This window comes from Corvus brachyrhynchos, unplaced genomic scaffold (genome assembly GCF_000691975.1).
Source record: "Corvus brachyrhynchos isolate BGI_N302 unplaced genomic scaffold, ASM69197v1 scaffold283, whole genome shotgun sequence".
In the NCBI taxonomy this organism is placed as follows: domain Eukaryota; kingdom Metazoa; phylum Chordata; class Aves; order Passeriformes; family Corvidae; genus Corvus; species Corvus brachyrhynchos.
In genome coordinates this window covers 2,948,897-2,965,046 of record NW_008237409.1, presented here as the reverse complement: position 1 = coordinate 2,965,046, position 16,150 = coordinate 2,948,897, and the positions used below count along the sequence as shown (strand labels likewise).

The 16,150-nt window shown below is 41.3% G+C and overlaps 1 protein-coding gene and 1 long non-coding RNA gene across 3 annotated transcripts in view; one reads left to right on the top strand and one right to left on the bottom strand.

Annotated features, from left to right (window-relative positions):
* RAD51C (RAD51 paralog C) overlaps window positions 1-8,670 on the top strand; it is a gene marked incomplete at its 5' end in the record, with an annotated part of 15,347 nt that extends 6,677 nt beyond the window's left edge. The window contains 3 exons of the mRNA XM_017730883.1: window positions 2,559-2,619; window positions 4,845-4,905; window positions 8,350-8,670. Coding sequence (XP_017586372.1) covers window positions 2,559-2,619; window positions 4,845-4,905; window positions 8,350-8,457 — 230 coding nt within the window. The remainder of the gene's footprint in view (window positions 1-2,558; window positions 2,620-4,844; window positions 4,906-8,349) is intronic.
* Window positions 8,671-8,771: 101 nt separating this feature from the next.
* LOC108445905 lies at window positions 8,772-16,144 on the bottom strand. Of its 2 annotated transcripts, XR_001860935.1 has the most exons (3): window positions 16,046-16,144; window positions 9,870-9,967; window positions 8,772-9,211 (listed from the first exon to the last, which is right to left on the bottom strand). It is a non-coding gene; the product is annotated as an uncharacterized LOC108445905 (long non-coding RNA). The 2 variants fall into 2 exon arrangements; XR_001860936.1 differs by lacking the exon at window positions 9,870-9,967.
* Between the last annotated feature and the right edge of the window lie 6 nt (window positions 16,145-16,150).

Below are 16,150 nucleotides of genomic sequence, written 5' to 3'. Positions count from 1 at the left end.
AGGAATGTGGTGAGGAAGAAATTAAATCACTAAAAAAGAACCCAGCTTAATGGTTTCATACCCCAAACTAAGCTGCAATTTCCTAAATTCCCTGAGAACCATTCACTGCCTCTCCCAAACAGTTTAAATTGTTTATTTTCCCATTACCCTTGAACATGTTCCATTAATTATTTGCAAAGGCATTTCATATTTGCTGCATCACTGGAATTCTCTGCAGTTATGATGTAGAGGGAAGTTCTATGTGGGATCCTCAGGCACAGCCTGCCCTGAGCCAGGTTAAAGAGTTTTTTTTCTAGCTGCTCAATTTTGCCCTGTAATGAGCAGATACCTCATCCAGACCTTTCTGCTGCAGTCACAGGGGAAAATAAAACAGTTCTGAAGTGGAGATTTCTACAAATTAAGGAAAGGTTCAGCATTTAAATCTTATTTCAGGCTGTAGCTTTGCATTATTTTATGATTCACTTAAAGGGCACAAATTCTTCAGGTTCTGTGAGCTAAGTAATAATTCCCTTGTTCTGGAGAGGAGGGAGAAGGGGACAGTACAAAGGCAAAGATGTTCCCAGAGTCGGTACAGGCACCAAACCATTTGGCACAGATGTAGAGTAAAATGAATAAACACAGCCCATCTCCTGCAGGGATGTGAAGAACATGGAATTTGGAGCTGTGCAGGCAGACCCAGCTCGCAGGATCTGACCCTTTTTGTCAGTTTTGCCTCTTGCTCTCTGATGGATTATTTTTGGCAGCCTTTCTTGCTACAAACTCAATTAAAGCTAATAGAGTCTGTCTTTTTTTCACTGGCCAGCATTGTTTGGGAGATGTTGTGTTTATTGAGTCATGGGGACAGTAAAGAATGTGAAGACATTCAGGGGAGGTTATAATTCACAGATATCCTGCATTGCCTTGTGCATATTTTCTTTCACAAACAATTAATTTGACATGACCTCCCATGGAGCTGACTGTGACTCTCCCCAGTGTGTGTGACCACAGCATTGTTAAACTGAGTAGTGTGAACTCTTCCAAAAATGCAATTTGGTACCAGCTGGTAAAATATTTAACCAAGTGGTTTTGATGCCCTGCTCTGAAGAGATGGTATTTCAAAAGTCTCATCATAAAGGCCTAAAGAGCCTCCCACTCCATGGTTTGGTGGAGCCAAAGGAACTGTTGAGGGAAGGGTCAGCAGCAAATCCCCAAGTAAAATCAATCAATCCTATTGCCTCCACTAAATAGGGTTTTTTTCCCCCATTGATTGGTAAGCCTGAAAAACAGCTTTTTCATGAAAGCATTAATCTCTAAACTCTTATTCAGCTCCTGTGCAGAAGGGAAGATCTTAATTATGGGGGGGAAGGGGGGGGGGAAGAAAAGAAAAAAGCACAGATGCTGCAAGGTATTAAGTCAAGAGCTTTATGAAGGGGACAGCTTTCTTTCCCACTAGTGATAGCTAAGCTGGGTGTTCCTAAACATTTCTACGAAATATATTTAGAAAGGAGGTCAAATATTAATCTACAGGCAGTTCAACTCAGAAATATCTCATTTTACAGTAGCATTTTTCACTCATATTCAATGCAGTTGGAAACGTGCTGGTGTGGAATTTGTAGCCATTGTAAAATGTGTTTTGATCTCTGCCTCAGAGCCATATCTGAGAGCCAAAATCTTTAATCTCAACTCAGATGTAGTGGAGCAAGGTCTGGCAAGATGCCTAGAGGGTCTAGGTCTTCATTACAGTGGGATCATTTTTTTCCTTCTCTGTGCTCTAATAAATACCAGAGCACAGGGGGCACGAGGGGCTGGGGGTGTGGTGGAGGCCAGGGAGGGATGGACAGGAAAGAGCAGGTAGACAGGGGAGACTTGACTGGTTTAAAGTGCAATCCATCTTTGGACTGCTGACAGGGATAAACAGAGGAAAAAGCACCCAATAAAGCTGTCTGTACATTGATTTGTGGTCAGGTGGGAGCTGAAACAAGTGACTGTGCCCCTGAATCAGGATAACAATCCAAACTTCCTTCTCTCTTTCCACCACACTTCCCTACTCCTTGCTTTTGGTTGTGTTATTTTGCATTTTGCTGTCAGAAGCAGAAGACTGCTTCAGGGGCCCTTAATACTTTAATAATCATTGACTTTCTCCCAAAGCTGCTATCCCAAAGGGAGTGATGTTTGCTCATAATTATGCCTGAGAGACAGAATATTGCAGTTCTGAAGTAGGATTTAGACCTCCTCACCAGACTTTTTCAGTAGTAATTAGACACATCTCTTCTTCAAGCTGCCTCTGTTTTCAAGATTTGTCTAGTACCTGTCCTTTATTAGGCATCCATAACATTTTTCTACGAATATGGAAGTATTGCATCAAGATTTCTATAAAACACACTGACTACAGAAGTTATTTCTTGTCTCGGTGTATTTGTTGTGCAATCCTTGCAAGTATGAAAAAGATGTGATGCATCACTGCAAGAAGGACATGTTTTGTTTTAATCATGGGGGGTTTTTGAAGATTAATTTCATTTCAGCTTGCTGACAGTGGTGGTGGTATAAGAGATAATGATCTGTCATTTTGTGTCCCTCAGGAGAAAGCTGGGGACACGCTGCCACCGTCCGTTTAATCTTTCACTGGGACAACAGTCAGAGGTGAGTGAAAACGTGAGGAAAATCCATGCAATGACAAGTGTGGCACTGGAGAATCTTTCAGACTGAAGCATGGGTTTGAATTTGGCTCCTTGCCTTGCTTTGGTTGGTTGTAGCCACTAAAATTTCTTTGGGTAGAATTTTTTTGCTTCAGTGTTTTCATCCCCTGTCAGTCCAAAGCTAGAGATGCCAAGGAAGGCATTAAAACCACCTAGACAGTGACCCTCAGGACAGGCCGCTGACCCTGAGCTTCAGGGGCAGCCACTGGACCCTTCTGCTTTGGAATGCAGCAGGATCCTGCAGAGCTGTGCAATTCCTGGTTCCAGTGACCTGCAGAGAGGCAGAAGGGGCTGCATTGATGGCCAGCACAGGGCTGAGGTGTGGGGGGTGGGTTGAACCCTTCTAAAAACAGTGTGAAATTCTGTCTGTTGCAATGAGATCTCCTCTGTTTCCTGGTTCTCCTTTCCCCTCTTTGCATTGCAAGGTCATTTCTCGTTCCTGGTCAGTTAAATTTGTCCTGTGTATAATATCACCATGCAGCAGCTTGAGATTAAGGAGCTGTGCTGCAATTCCCTAATCTTCTGCAGTGAGCAAAAATGCTGCAGGAATGTTGTTGTGCAGAGTTTTGCTTGTTGAATTTGAAAGAAAAATGCGGTGACACTTTCTTGGGGAGTTTTGTTTTTAAATTCTAAGTTTGAAGGCAATGCAGAATGATTACAGCAGGCTGTTTAATTTGGAATTAAATTAACATCACTGATTAGTTAACAGTCTTTTTAGGACAAGTTGCATCAACATAATGATTGCAGTGAACAAAAGTTAATTTTATATATGAAAAGAACTTTTTTTCTTCTGCAACACAGCTAGGAAGGCTGCAGATAGAAGTTGCAGAAAACAAGCCAAGGATAGACAAACATGGCTTATTTGCTGATGTAAATCTGCAGCTAACATGGAGTGGGGCCTGCAGAAACAGCAATTCTGGATACAACTGTAAAAGCAGAAATAGCTCAATGCTGTCTTATTTTTGCAAAGGCTGCCTATAGCTGATGATCCATTGTGGTTTTGTTGTTTTTATGTCAGGTTATTGGGCACAAAGATCACTTGAGGATCCATTTGCCTTTTTTTAAAAAAAATTTAAAATGTGCTTTGGCCAACTCTGGTACCTGTCTTCTCCTTTCTGTCTACTACTGAAAATATCAGAGCTTAATTCTAAGGGTTCTCTTTGCTGGGAGGAAAGATCCTGTTGAGTCAGAGGCTCCAGCTGAGCTCTTGTGAAAGCCTGGCTTCTGCAGCTCCAGATTTGGGCAATTTTGTCAAGTATAACCCAGCATTTGAGTGTTCTGAGGAATTCCCTGTGTAGCTAACATGAAGTGGCAGCGTTCCTCAGGCTGTAATTACGTGCTCTCTAATAGAATGGCACCTCAGGGAGGAAAAAAACCCCCAAAAATAATTAACAGGATTTTTGGCAGGGTGTCTTGCTATAGAGAGCTGAACACTTTCTAGATTGGCTTATGTAAGTGTGAGTTTTGGGGAGGTGGGCACGGTGCAGACCAGCAGCACTGGCAAGGGTTGAAAACCCCTTTGCTTTTGAGCTGCTTTGCAATTTTCTCTCTGTATTATGCAAGCATTTACTGTAGAACACAAATCAAGGTGTATTGCTTAGAGTCTAAATGCACCAAATCAGGGAAGTGTCAGAGGAGAAATGAAAGGGGAACTACTTTCTCAAGGTTATGCTGTGTGTCAGTGGCAAGGGCAAGCATAGAAATAGAACATCTTCTCCAGCCTCTGGGTTATATTGACAGGCTTGTGAAATCTCTGGAAAAAGCCTCCCTAGAAGTACTGGAATTCTTGAGGGTCTCTCCCAGCTTTGAGAAGTCAGTGAACAAATGATTAATGGAGTAGGGAAGAGTTGTGCTCAAAACCTTTTTTGTTTGCATTTTAAGAAAGTGACATTTGGATTTAATTCATAATGAATATTGTTCCAAAAATGTCATCAAATTCTGTGATGAAACAAGGCTAATTAATCATTCACTCTTTTTAGTAGGTCTAGATTGTGTTTGAGCTGACAGGTCACGTAAGGATGAGAATCCACAGTTTGAATGACCTATATGAAAATACATCCATAAGAATTCCACTGGTACTGTAGGAAAACTTGGGTCTGGTCACTGAGCTATTTGGAATTTTTATTACTCTATTAATTAATCATAATTACCTGGGGTTTCTTTTACCAGGTTGGCCACATTGTACAAATCACCGAGTCAGAAGGAGTCCACCATAGCCTATCACATCACAGTGAGTATTCCTCTGGGGATGGAGATTCACAGATGGGAGCACATTGTCAGCTGTAAAGGAATTTTCAGACAAATCTGAGAATGGTCTTTGCTTTTTTAGTGTTGCTTTTCAGCTGCCTTCTGAAGGGAACCAGTAATACTGGGATATCTCCAGATTTAGGGGTAATTTGCACCTTTTCTCTTTAGAAAAGTGACCCAGTATTTTTTCCTCTCAGAGTTAAAATGCTTTTGATTTCCAGATCAAACTTCCAGGCAGCCTGTCCCCACCTGTTCTGCTGCTAGTGCTGCTTATTTTATCTGCCCTTGGTGTTAACTTTTGGCCTAAGTGCAATTACCAAGAATGATCTTAGCCTTCATTTTGGGAGACCTGAACTGTTTTTTTCCTGGTCAGGTAGGGTGTTGTTTCTCAGGTGGTTCTTTGCATCTGTTCCAGCTGAGTTCATCTTTTTAGGATCAGGATGACCAGAATTCAACCCAGTATTCCAGAGGCCTCACCAGTGCTTTGTTCCATAGGTATTTCCCCATCTCTGCTTTATGTGTGGTATCAACCATGTTGTGTTTATCCTACACTGACCCTACACCAGCCAATATACGCAGAGTTTTCAGCCACTATCATGTAAGGAGCTTCCAGCTTATGGCTGGAGTCCTTATTCATCCCTAGTTAAATCCTGTGATTATTTCCTATTGTGGAGTGCTTAGATACATATTAATGAGAAGAGATGCTGTCTAAGCTGTATTTAGGTTTGAAAACACAGCACCACTCAACTCTTATATCCTCAAACGTCAGATCCATAGGTACAACTCCGTAACTATTTGCTGCATGTCCTCATGGAAACACGTTGCCATAGCATTTTCTGCAGATTTTAATGCTGCCATCAGATGAGATCCTCAAACTTTCAAAGAGAAATCAGATTTTTTTTTTTTCCCCCCACTCCTGAATGTGTTCACCTGGACAGAAGAAATACTGCAAATATATACTTTGATAAAGATTGGAAGGGGAAGTGGGATTGCATCCCAAGGTTGTTTGGATCATGTGATGTGAGTCCTTTTTTCTCCAGCTGACAAACAGATGGATTTTATCTCAGACAGTTTAATTGCCTTTTACTTTCACTTTTATGAGCACCATAAAACACCTATGCTCTCTTCTGTGTGAATGCACACAATCTTGAAATAGAGTTGAGAGTGAATCCTAATCAAAGATTAGTTAAAATTTAAGATTATCCCTGTGTTTTTTCCCTTAATCCTGATGAACTGCTTCAGCAGATGATTTCTTAAGTAAAAAATGTATTATCCCCATCTCTTTCATGAAATTCAGGTCTGAGAACAGTCTGCTGTTACCATTTCTCATTCCATAGTAAAACTGGAAGATGTCAATACATCCAGTGTTTCCAAGTCAGATTTGTGTATAACCAGCATACAAAAAAAAGATATTTAAAAACCAAAAAATAAATTCCTTAGGACTTAAAAATGTTCAAATGAGGTGCTTTGGTACCATTGGCAAAGTGGCTGCTCAGTGCCCATGAGCTGATGAGATGTGTAAATTCATGACTGAGCTGTGGGGTTTTTTTATCCCTGTCCTTTCCAGCACTCTGGCATCAGTCACCACTCTGAGGGGGCTGTGGAACTCCTCTCCCATGAAATCCTTTCTTCCACAGGCTGATAAGGATTCATTCTTAAATGCAGAGTATAGAAATGGAAATTGATTTATGCACAAGGGAGTAAGCTCAGCTGATTCACCTGAATTTCCCAGGAATGTGACCTGATTATTTCATAGTGAAAGACAGAGACCCAGGATCTAAATTCCAGGGAGGAATTGTGTTTCCCTGAGCTGTGGAGGGTCTGCCAGGCCAGCAATGGGAACGCTGCTCAGGTAACAAACCCATCTACCCTTGCCAGTCTTGCTGCAGAGGGTGTAAATCCAGAAGACATTAAGGAACAATTCAAAATGACAGAAGTCTGAGCTTTGTCCTTGGTTCCAGCAGCCACCTCCTCACCATCTAAAACCCACTCCCGAACCTCACAAATATACACAAAATTCTTGTGTTTTCAAGGTGCCTGCCTGTAACCAAGTACAAGATAACCATCCTGGGCAGTCTACTTTATGTTCTGGCCCTGATAACCCTTGGAATGCTTTCACTGGGAGTCAGCATTCTGGATTAAGTGGATAGTTGGCTACAGATCCACCTTTGTGCCTCAGGGAAATGGCAGAGATTAGATGCAGCGAAACATTAAACTTGAAGATTCCCCATTATGCTCTTTAGAATAACACTTGAGTTGCTTATAAATAGCAGAGGGGCTGCACAGATCCTGCCCTTGTGGCACCTCTTGTTGGTTGTTCCTTTAAAAAACCCGGGTTGGGTGAGGTGAGGCTTTCAGAAATAGAAATACAGGAAGGGGAGACTTAAACAAGACATTTTGCTCGGGTTTGGGATTGATCTTGGTGTGGGACACACTGGCATTTGGGAAGAGTCACGTCTGATGGTAATTCTGCCTGCTTTTTTCACACTGCACCAACCCAAAATGTCAGCATTCCTGAAATGCTCTTGTCCCCACATTGTCTCTACCTGAGCGTTTTGGATCAGCAAAGCAATTTTGTGTTCTGATTAATGCCTTTTCCTCTCTAAGTCTGCACTGAGAGTCTTCACTGAGCTGTCAGCAGTGCTCTCTGCACAGCATTTGTCTGGAGATGGGAATTCAGACAGTTGCAGGCTTCACACAACGTCTCATCATCTCCATCTGCATCCATGACATGTTTAACTAACTGACTTCGAGGTCTTTCATATTTTAAAATGGTTAAAAATTAAATTGTGAGCTACAATAACAGAAAATATGAGTGGTACTAGGCCAGCTAGAACACTTCAAGCACTCTCCTGGGTAGCAGCATGTAGTTTTCACTTCTACATTTAGTTTTTGGCAGTCAAAGGTTTTCATCCTATTGTGTCCCATAAATTACTATGCTGGAACAGTCTTTGCAGTCTAGAGGCAGATTCAGCTCTGCTGTTCTCTTACAATGTCTCATTGATGTTTTCAGTTCATTAAGTAGGTACATGGAACAAAAATATCCTAGGTTGTAGAAATTCACAGTTTTGTTTCTGAAAATGACTGAGGCAATTAATCCAGTCATCTCCTTGCTTCTGTGGGAGCTGATGGATTTGTCTTTTGATTTATTTAAATAGGCAACATAAGTTAATTTACAGAGAAGCAGTTTTTCATAGCCATAGGGGTGATAAACAGTAAAATGAAAGTGATAGCCTAGTTGGTGAAAATAAAATATCTTTAAAAAACAAAATGAGGCACATGTGTTGTAAAGTATGCAGTGCTGAGCTTAACCTGGTCTGTAAACATAAATGGCAGCATCATCTCTCATTCTGATCTTTTGGGAACTGGTTACTCATGCTTTCTATCCCTACAAGCCTTAGCTCATGCTTTTCCTTCCATCTTCCAGTCCCATGGCTTCCGAGATGTGCAGCCTCCAGCTGTCACTCACAGCACAGAAGGGACTGAGATGAACCCTCGGAAACGGCCACGGACAGAGGAGGAGAAGCAGCAGTGATTCCAAAGTGGAATGTTAAAAACCTGCAGGAGAGCAGTGGCAGAGTGGATGTGCAGCCAAAGGCAGCCTGAGAGACTTTCAACTTCAGTTCCTGCTCTGGACTTTATTTTAATATTAAGACTGCAACGTGCAAGTTTCTGCAGCACAAAATTCCTTTGTGTGTGGCATAATTGTACTTTTATAATAAAAATCTATGTTTTCTATAACAAGTGGCTTCAGCTTTGGCGTTGGGTTTTTTTGTTTGGGTTTTTTTTGGGGGGGGGGCTACAACTCCATCTTTTCACACTGGGTAAAAAGACAATGAAATGAGAGCCTTCAGCACAGCACATTTAATGACAGGCATGTGGATCAGTCATCTGGCTTTGTGTGTACCTGAATTTTAAGGAGGTGGATGCAGCACTGTGCTCACCACAGGCTCAGAGCAGGACACAAGCAGTGGATGCTGGAAGAGAAATGCAGCTTTCAGTGCTACACCAGAGTGGGGCTTTAGCCCTCACCTGCTGCAAAGTCCTTGGTCAAGGACAATCAAAGCTCTGCTTTGAACTTCTCATTTATCCTGTAGTGGCAACAACAGAGATGAAAGACTGGATCTGAAGGACAAAGGATTTAATCCAGCACGATAATTTTATGTTTCTGTCTCAGTAAGTGGGAATATTTTACCATGACTCAGGCTTGAACCAAACTGCTGCATAGCTCTGACTTCCATGGTCTTCATTTCATTTCAGGCTGTAATCAGGATCTCTTTTGTTCGTGGCTGTAATAAAAAGGAAACCCAGACTTAGGCACCAGCAATATCAGCAGCTCCAGAATCTAAACCCAGAGAATGAATGTACTCTGAAAGCACAGCAGCTTTTTGTCCTCTTTTTATTAAGAGAAAACAAATCGAGGAGATTATTAGAGGAGAAGAAAGGTGCTGCACTGCAAAATAGTAATTACTTCAATTATGAGAAGTGTTTGTACACATGCACAGAGATGACCCCTTTTGGCAGAGCATTCGGTAATGTTAGAGCTGAGGAAACTCAGCGAGCAGCTAAATGGAGAATTCAAGTTGTGGGAGTCACTATCTTAAATTTTTAATTTAGTATACACTAAACTGACTTTGCCTTGAAACAAAATTCAGTGCTGAATCTGAGTCATAAAATCTCTCTATTCAAAAAAGGCTGCAAAAAAAAAAAAAAAGGCAGTGTTTTTTGCATCATTATAGGGTTTAAATAAAAATTACATAATAAAGTATTAAAGGGAAAAGTATTGAGTTGCCATGCAGCAAACCGGGCTGTGTCAAAATTTAAAAACTGTGAGTCAGGGAGAAGCTCTGAAGCAAGCAGCATGACATAAGGGAAGGGAGGCAGCGGGATCTGTGACTCAGACAAACATTTCAATGCAGAAGACACAGGCAAACAAAAGGATCCTACCGCATGTGATGTCAGCAAGCAAACGCTCCCGTTTGGGAATAAAGGCTTCCTACGTATTGCAGTGCGGGAGGAGGGGGGAGCTGGCACCGAGCTCTTGCCTACATAGCCACAAGGAAAACCATCCATTAGGAATGTTGGAGCAATATTTTCAGGAGCTCTCCTGGTTCCTGGTGATAGCTGCTATCTAAGGGGTTTGGTAATTATGGAAAAATCCATTTCTCTCAATGCATTGTGCTGGGATTTAACACCCGCCCCACGTCCTTCCATGTGTGAGCAGAGTAACTGTGGCTCCCATATACTATTAATTTCAGCTGACTGTGGTTTTAATTTTGTTTGTAGTAGAGTAGCATCCAAAAGCCCCAGCTGAGATGCTGATCCTGTTATAACAAGATAAATGGTTTTGGCTGAGTAAATGTTAGAGCTTCCAGTGTTATGGGCATCATTATTCAAATAAAAAAGATGCACAGTTACTGGTTAACAGTGGGAGCTACAAAATGTCCAGAGGAAACATTGGAGGCTCTCTATGCTGAGATTTTTAAATTTTTCTCTCTTTTTTTCCTATTGAAGCTATTATAAAAATCAGTTCTGCAGACCAGAACTGAGAGAAGGATCTGTTGGCGGAGACAAAATTAGATTAAATGAGCCAGATTTCGTTCTCATCTGCTGGAGACAAGGAAGCTGTTCCAGGCTCAGAATTGCAGAGAAAGAAAAAATTTGACCATTGCCTCACCAGTAAATCTTCCATGGCAAGTTGGTTTTTTTCCATGTGCGCCTGGAATTCTCATGCATGTCACAGCATCAGTGCCCAACAGCGAGGGGCAGAAGAGAATTTTATTATTGCACAAAAAGTAAGATTCTAAGTAGCCAACCTCATGGCACTGCATCAAAAAGAAAACGGGTTGTTTGATTTGCTGCTTAAGTCCCAGTTTGCTGAAAGCCAAGGGCTTTAACTGTCATGCTGAGTTTGAAATGATTCCATTTTTTGTGGGGACGACATTTACTTGCGGTGGAGGAACTTATTTTGTCACCACAACAAGAATCCAGATCCCACCACAGGCCTTGGCAACAGGCAAACACTGCGGTCACAGGAGAATTCTCAAGCCCTGAGTCCTGCTTCAAAACTCTTTCGTTTGGACAGGGAAAATAACAATTTATTTATTCCTGATTTGATGTGTTCTGCACCTTTTCCATTATGAAATACTGAGAAACCAGCTAGCCTCTAAGTAGAGTAAATATAAGAAAATGTGGAGAAGAAGTAGCTTAACTGGAGGTACAAAGTTGTAGCCAAGGTTCAAGGTAGGAAATCGGTCTCCTATTGAAGTCAATCACAAAGTGATTGATTTGTGTGGAAAGGAGATTTGGCCTCTAACCTGAGTGTTGAGTACAGAGCTGAGAAAAGTACATTTAAAATATAACAACCGTTTTCCTGTTGAATTTCAGTTACTGTTCCTTTACTTATTTTACAGGGGGACTAAATTTAGAATTAGATTTATTCTCAGGTATTTCATGGATTAACAACAAAGGTGAAATCCTTACTGCCTGCTTTTTGAACTCCACCCTTTTTCCTGAACAAAAGAAGATAGGAAAGTTGGAAGGACAAGTCATTGTGCTCCAGCTTCCCAAAAGAGACTGTCTTTACCACGTTCAGGATAATAATTCTTTAGAAAGGCACATTAAGATGTGTTGTACTGGTTAATTCTATGTGAAATATATGTGGTAAAGTTTGAAGTATGGTTTGATGCTTTCTTATCCTTGAAGGAAATGGAATAAACAGAGCGCCGACATGGCACTAACACAAATATTACAGCAGAGCACAGAAGGGAAATAACAGCTTTTTAAAAGGATGAGACCCAGGGAGGTCAGTCTGTGTTCCCAAAGCAGCTCAAGCACAAGGGCCCTGCTAAGAGCTCGCCCAGGGAGCCTGGCTGCAGGGGAATGTGGCGCTGGCACTGTCTGGGAGCAGCCCGGCCAGCCCTCCTCCGCACCAGCCCCTCGGCTCCAGGAACCAGTGCCAGCTGCTACCTGCTCCGGGCTTCCCTCTGCCTGCTCCCCAGCCTGGGCACTCAGTGTCTCGTGGCTCCTGGCCATGCACTCATTTGGGATGATTAGGGTCAGGGGAGTTGGCTTCCCTTGGCTGGAGCAAGATGCCTGCATTAATGTTCTATCCTGAAGAATGAAATCACCGGGAACTGGCCCCTTTCCCAGTACTGAATTTCACCCACAAATGCACCCACTGTTAAACTGTCAGCTCCTGTCTTGCTTCCCACAAGCAAGAAATATTCCTACAATATCCACTATCTATTAGAGAGCCTAAGCTCTACACATTTTTAATTCTATCTATTGAAATAATAAATGGCATTAAAACCAATAGTTCCATCATTACACAAGTAGTAAAAATGTTAGATGATGTGCCAAAGGAATGCATAGAAAAGTGTGTATTTTACTAAGTCATCCTTCAAGAATTATAGCCAATTCTGCTCACTTTATTACAAGAATTACTTGCCATTGATTTAAACAGAGCCAAAGAAGCATCAGGATATTAAAAAAAAATAAATCACATTTCAGTTTCAAACAATGAGAATGGGGAATGTTTAAAATATTTTATAACATATATAGGACAGTAAAAAAGAAACTCTACAGATCCCAACAAATGGTTCTAATTGGATCTGGATGTATTTCTCAAAGGCCACAAATATGCCGTTCGACTCAGTTTGCATTATTTTGGGGGCTTAAATTTCTGACACATATCCTTCTAATACTCTTAATTTATTTAGTGTGAACCGCTGCAAATTTAGCAACACAGTTACAACTACACTCACTCAGTAATTCTTTTTGTATCATATATGTTACTAAATTAAAATGTTTTGGGCTAAAGAACAAGTTGAGTCCTTAGCAAGAAAATAATGCCTATAAAGTGCAGCATGTCAATACTGTAACACTTCCTTTTACTAGATAAGCTTACTGCTTACTATGCTTTTGATAGTAAATGTGCTATGTCACATAAATCTATCTCTCTAAAGTTATTCATTCATTAATTTTTTGAAATGAACACAAGTTTCTGTGGCTAAATCATAGGGTTTGAGACTGTGGAAAGAAGTTAGAATCAGCTGCATCAATGGGATTTGAGGGGGACACTAATTCAAACCACACCCTTTCCTAAACAGGGGTTTGAATGGAAGGCCAAAAATGGAATTTTCCTTTGGGATGGGACTGGAAATTTCCATGACAGCTGGAAGTGGGATTCAGGCCTGAAATCCCGTGTTTTGCGAAGGATGGGGATATTTCAGAATAATCTTTGACTATTAATCTGGAAAAGCTGACTTGACCTGAAAAACTTTGAAGAAAAATAGTAAGAGAAAGAAAAAGAGAGAAGAACTTTGGTGTTTAGGAACACCCCAATACAGTATTTATTATGGTAAAGGAGTCAGTAAAATTGTGGTGACAGAAGTTACTCAGCTTTTTAAAGCTGCAGTTGAACAGACTGAACCTAAGAAAATTAACTGGGGCTTGATGCATGTTGACTCTGTCAACAAGAGTCTTCTTGCTGTATTCCTTACAAATTCTTGCTTCAGTCTTAAGCAACTGAATTATTAAAACTGAATATAGCTTCTAAAATTAATTCAGGTTTACTGCAAAAGCCCTACTTTTTAAAGGAAGAAGCCCTACTTTGAAGAGGCATTTACCATTGGATTTTTCCCATTAAACTCATTTGTATGGTATCAGATCATATATCACAGGTATGCTGAGTATTGTCAAAGCACTCTTCATGACCCTACATGTCTTCTGTTTGTCAGCCCACAGGAATCACTTCCAAAGGTGACAAAGAATTAAAAATTTTTGCCCACCATACAATTCAGGCCACCTCCCCAAGGCCTGTTCAAACCCTGCTTATTTCTCAACAGCAAATGAGAAAGAGGAAGGCATTGTTTTAAGGCTAAATTAAAACAGATTTCTTCCAAAACAATACTGTAAAATGTTCTTTTTTCAAACAAAAAGCAACATGATTAAGCTGAAATGGATACAAACACCCATGTTTCCTTCTCACATCAAGTTCAAACCTTATTCTCCATACGATTTGCAATGGTATCAGACTCACATGTTGTGAATTGTGAGTTTATTCCATCCACTTTCCCTCATCCCATAGGAACCATCCACCCAGCTGCTACCCAGTGATATCCAGAGTGTAGCCAGGCACTCTAAATTTAGCTCCCAGAGTTCCTGAACACTCCAAACATTTCGTAACAGCACCGAGCACAGGCTCTGAGGGATCAGTGGGTAGCACATTGTGCTTAGAGCTTCCTTTTCTGGGCAGCACTGAGGAGCAGGGTGGCTCCTCCTGGGGGAATTGCCCACCCTGGTGGCCCCACAGAGAGCAGGGCCAGCAGGTTCCTCCTGCCTGGCTCAGCCACACCACCCACAGTGACCATATGCTCCACTTTCCAGCTTAATGGGAATGGTTTTCCACCTTTCCCTCCCAGAAACCAACGTCAGCATGGCTGGGAGCCATCAGCTCTCTATTTAATATTAGAGCAAAACAATCCCGACTTGACAGTAGTGCCAAAAGTTGACAAAGTGTCCTGAGTGTGGAGTTCTACTCTATTTCATTTTAATTAGTGTCTTCTGCCACGAGACAAATGATGAAAAGCACATGGGGACTGCCAAGATGAATCAAGGACATCTGGTAACTTTAACATTTCAATAAGAAACGGAGTAGGTATTACTCCCAGATTCTCTTCTGTGCTGTTGGAAACAACTAAAAAATACATAGAATTAACAAAAATTTTAGAGAAAGGCTGCCTAAAAGCTTTTGAATCTCTTCTTAGATAGTTTTAATTGCTGTTTGTCATACAACATGAAGCTGATCTTGCATCTTGTTGAATTAGCTGTTACTTCCCTAAGACATTGTTACAATAGGAATTTTTATAATTCAGATCATATTACACCAAGGTTATCTGGATTATAGTTTCTTAGAAACTCCAATTGCCTCTGGATTCCTAGTGAAAAACAACTAATCATGAAGTTAAAACTGCTTTGTGATACTTGCATTGCTATTCATCCTCCCAGGGCTTGTGACTCACTGATGATGCAGAACACACAAACATAAAAAAAACCAAACCAAAATCCAGCAATGACATCGTCAGCTGCAACTGGGAGCTCTCTGCTCAAAAAGAACTGCAATGTTTCTTACCCTTCAGTGTTTCTTACCCTTCAAACCTACCTGGCACCCCTAAATAAACAAGTGTTAAACTGAAAATAAAGAAATGGTATAAAGAAAAATATTGCTTAGAGATAACCTTGCAGGAGAAGCGATGTGATTTTCTGTCACTGTCAGCTGTGAAAGACCAAGACTAACAGTGGCAATCACATTTTTAACTGTCAGGGCTTTTACATATTCACAAGATTGCAATATGATCAGCCAATGCAGGTTGCCGGAAATATTCTAAAATTAGTTTGGCTCTAAAATAATTCACCAAATAGAAGACAGATTTACAGGAGCACCTGACATGCAGAGGTAATTACTACAATGCAGAGAACAACAGGTTTCAGCAAGATACTGTCCTTGTTACAATACATAAAAATTTGAGGATCTTTTTTCATATGAGGCTCCTGATTTGACCATTTTTCAAGGTATATCTGACATTAAGGATATCGTTCCCTCCCATGTGTACAAGCTATTCTAAATGTGTGGCAATTATACCTGTTCATTATTGGTATTTATGGACCTGATAGCTCTGAAAATAGCTTCCAGCAGCAATGAATAAAACAAGCCAAAATGCCTTTCACAAATGAAAGACATTCATTAGACAGCAAGAGAATATTCAGTACAGTTTGTCTCCCACTGACGGGCTATCTTTTAAGTTTTGGTTGGAGTAGCATCTTCAGCTTCTCACAAGTTCTCCTTTACCAGAACATGGAATGTGTAGATACTGCATAATACGTAGTTTATCATAGGATCATGGAATGGTTTGGGTTGGAAGGGACCTTAAGGATCATCTATCCAACTCCTGCCATGGGCAGGGACACCTTCCGCTGAACCTGGGTGTTCAGAGCTCCATCCAACCTGGCCTTGGACACTTCCAGGGATGGGGCAGCCACAGCTTCTCCGGACAACCTGTGCCGGGGCCTCCCCACCCTCACAGCGAAGAAGTCCTTCCGAACACCTAAACCAAACCTACCCTCTTCCTTTCTCATGGCCAGTTCCCCTCACGCAAACACGCTCCGATGTCAAACCCGCTCTCCGCGGCTGCTCCTGGCCCCGGCTTGGCGGGACAGCGGCGTCC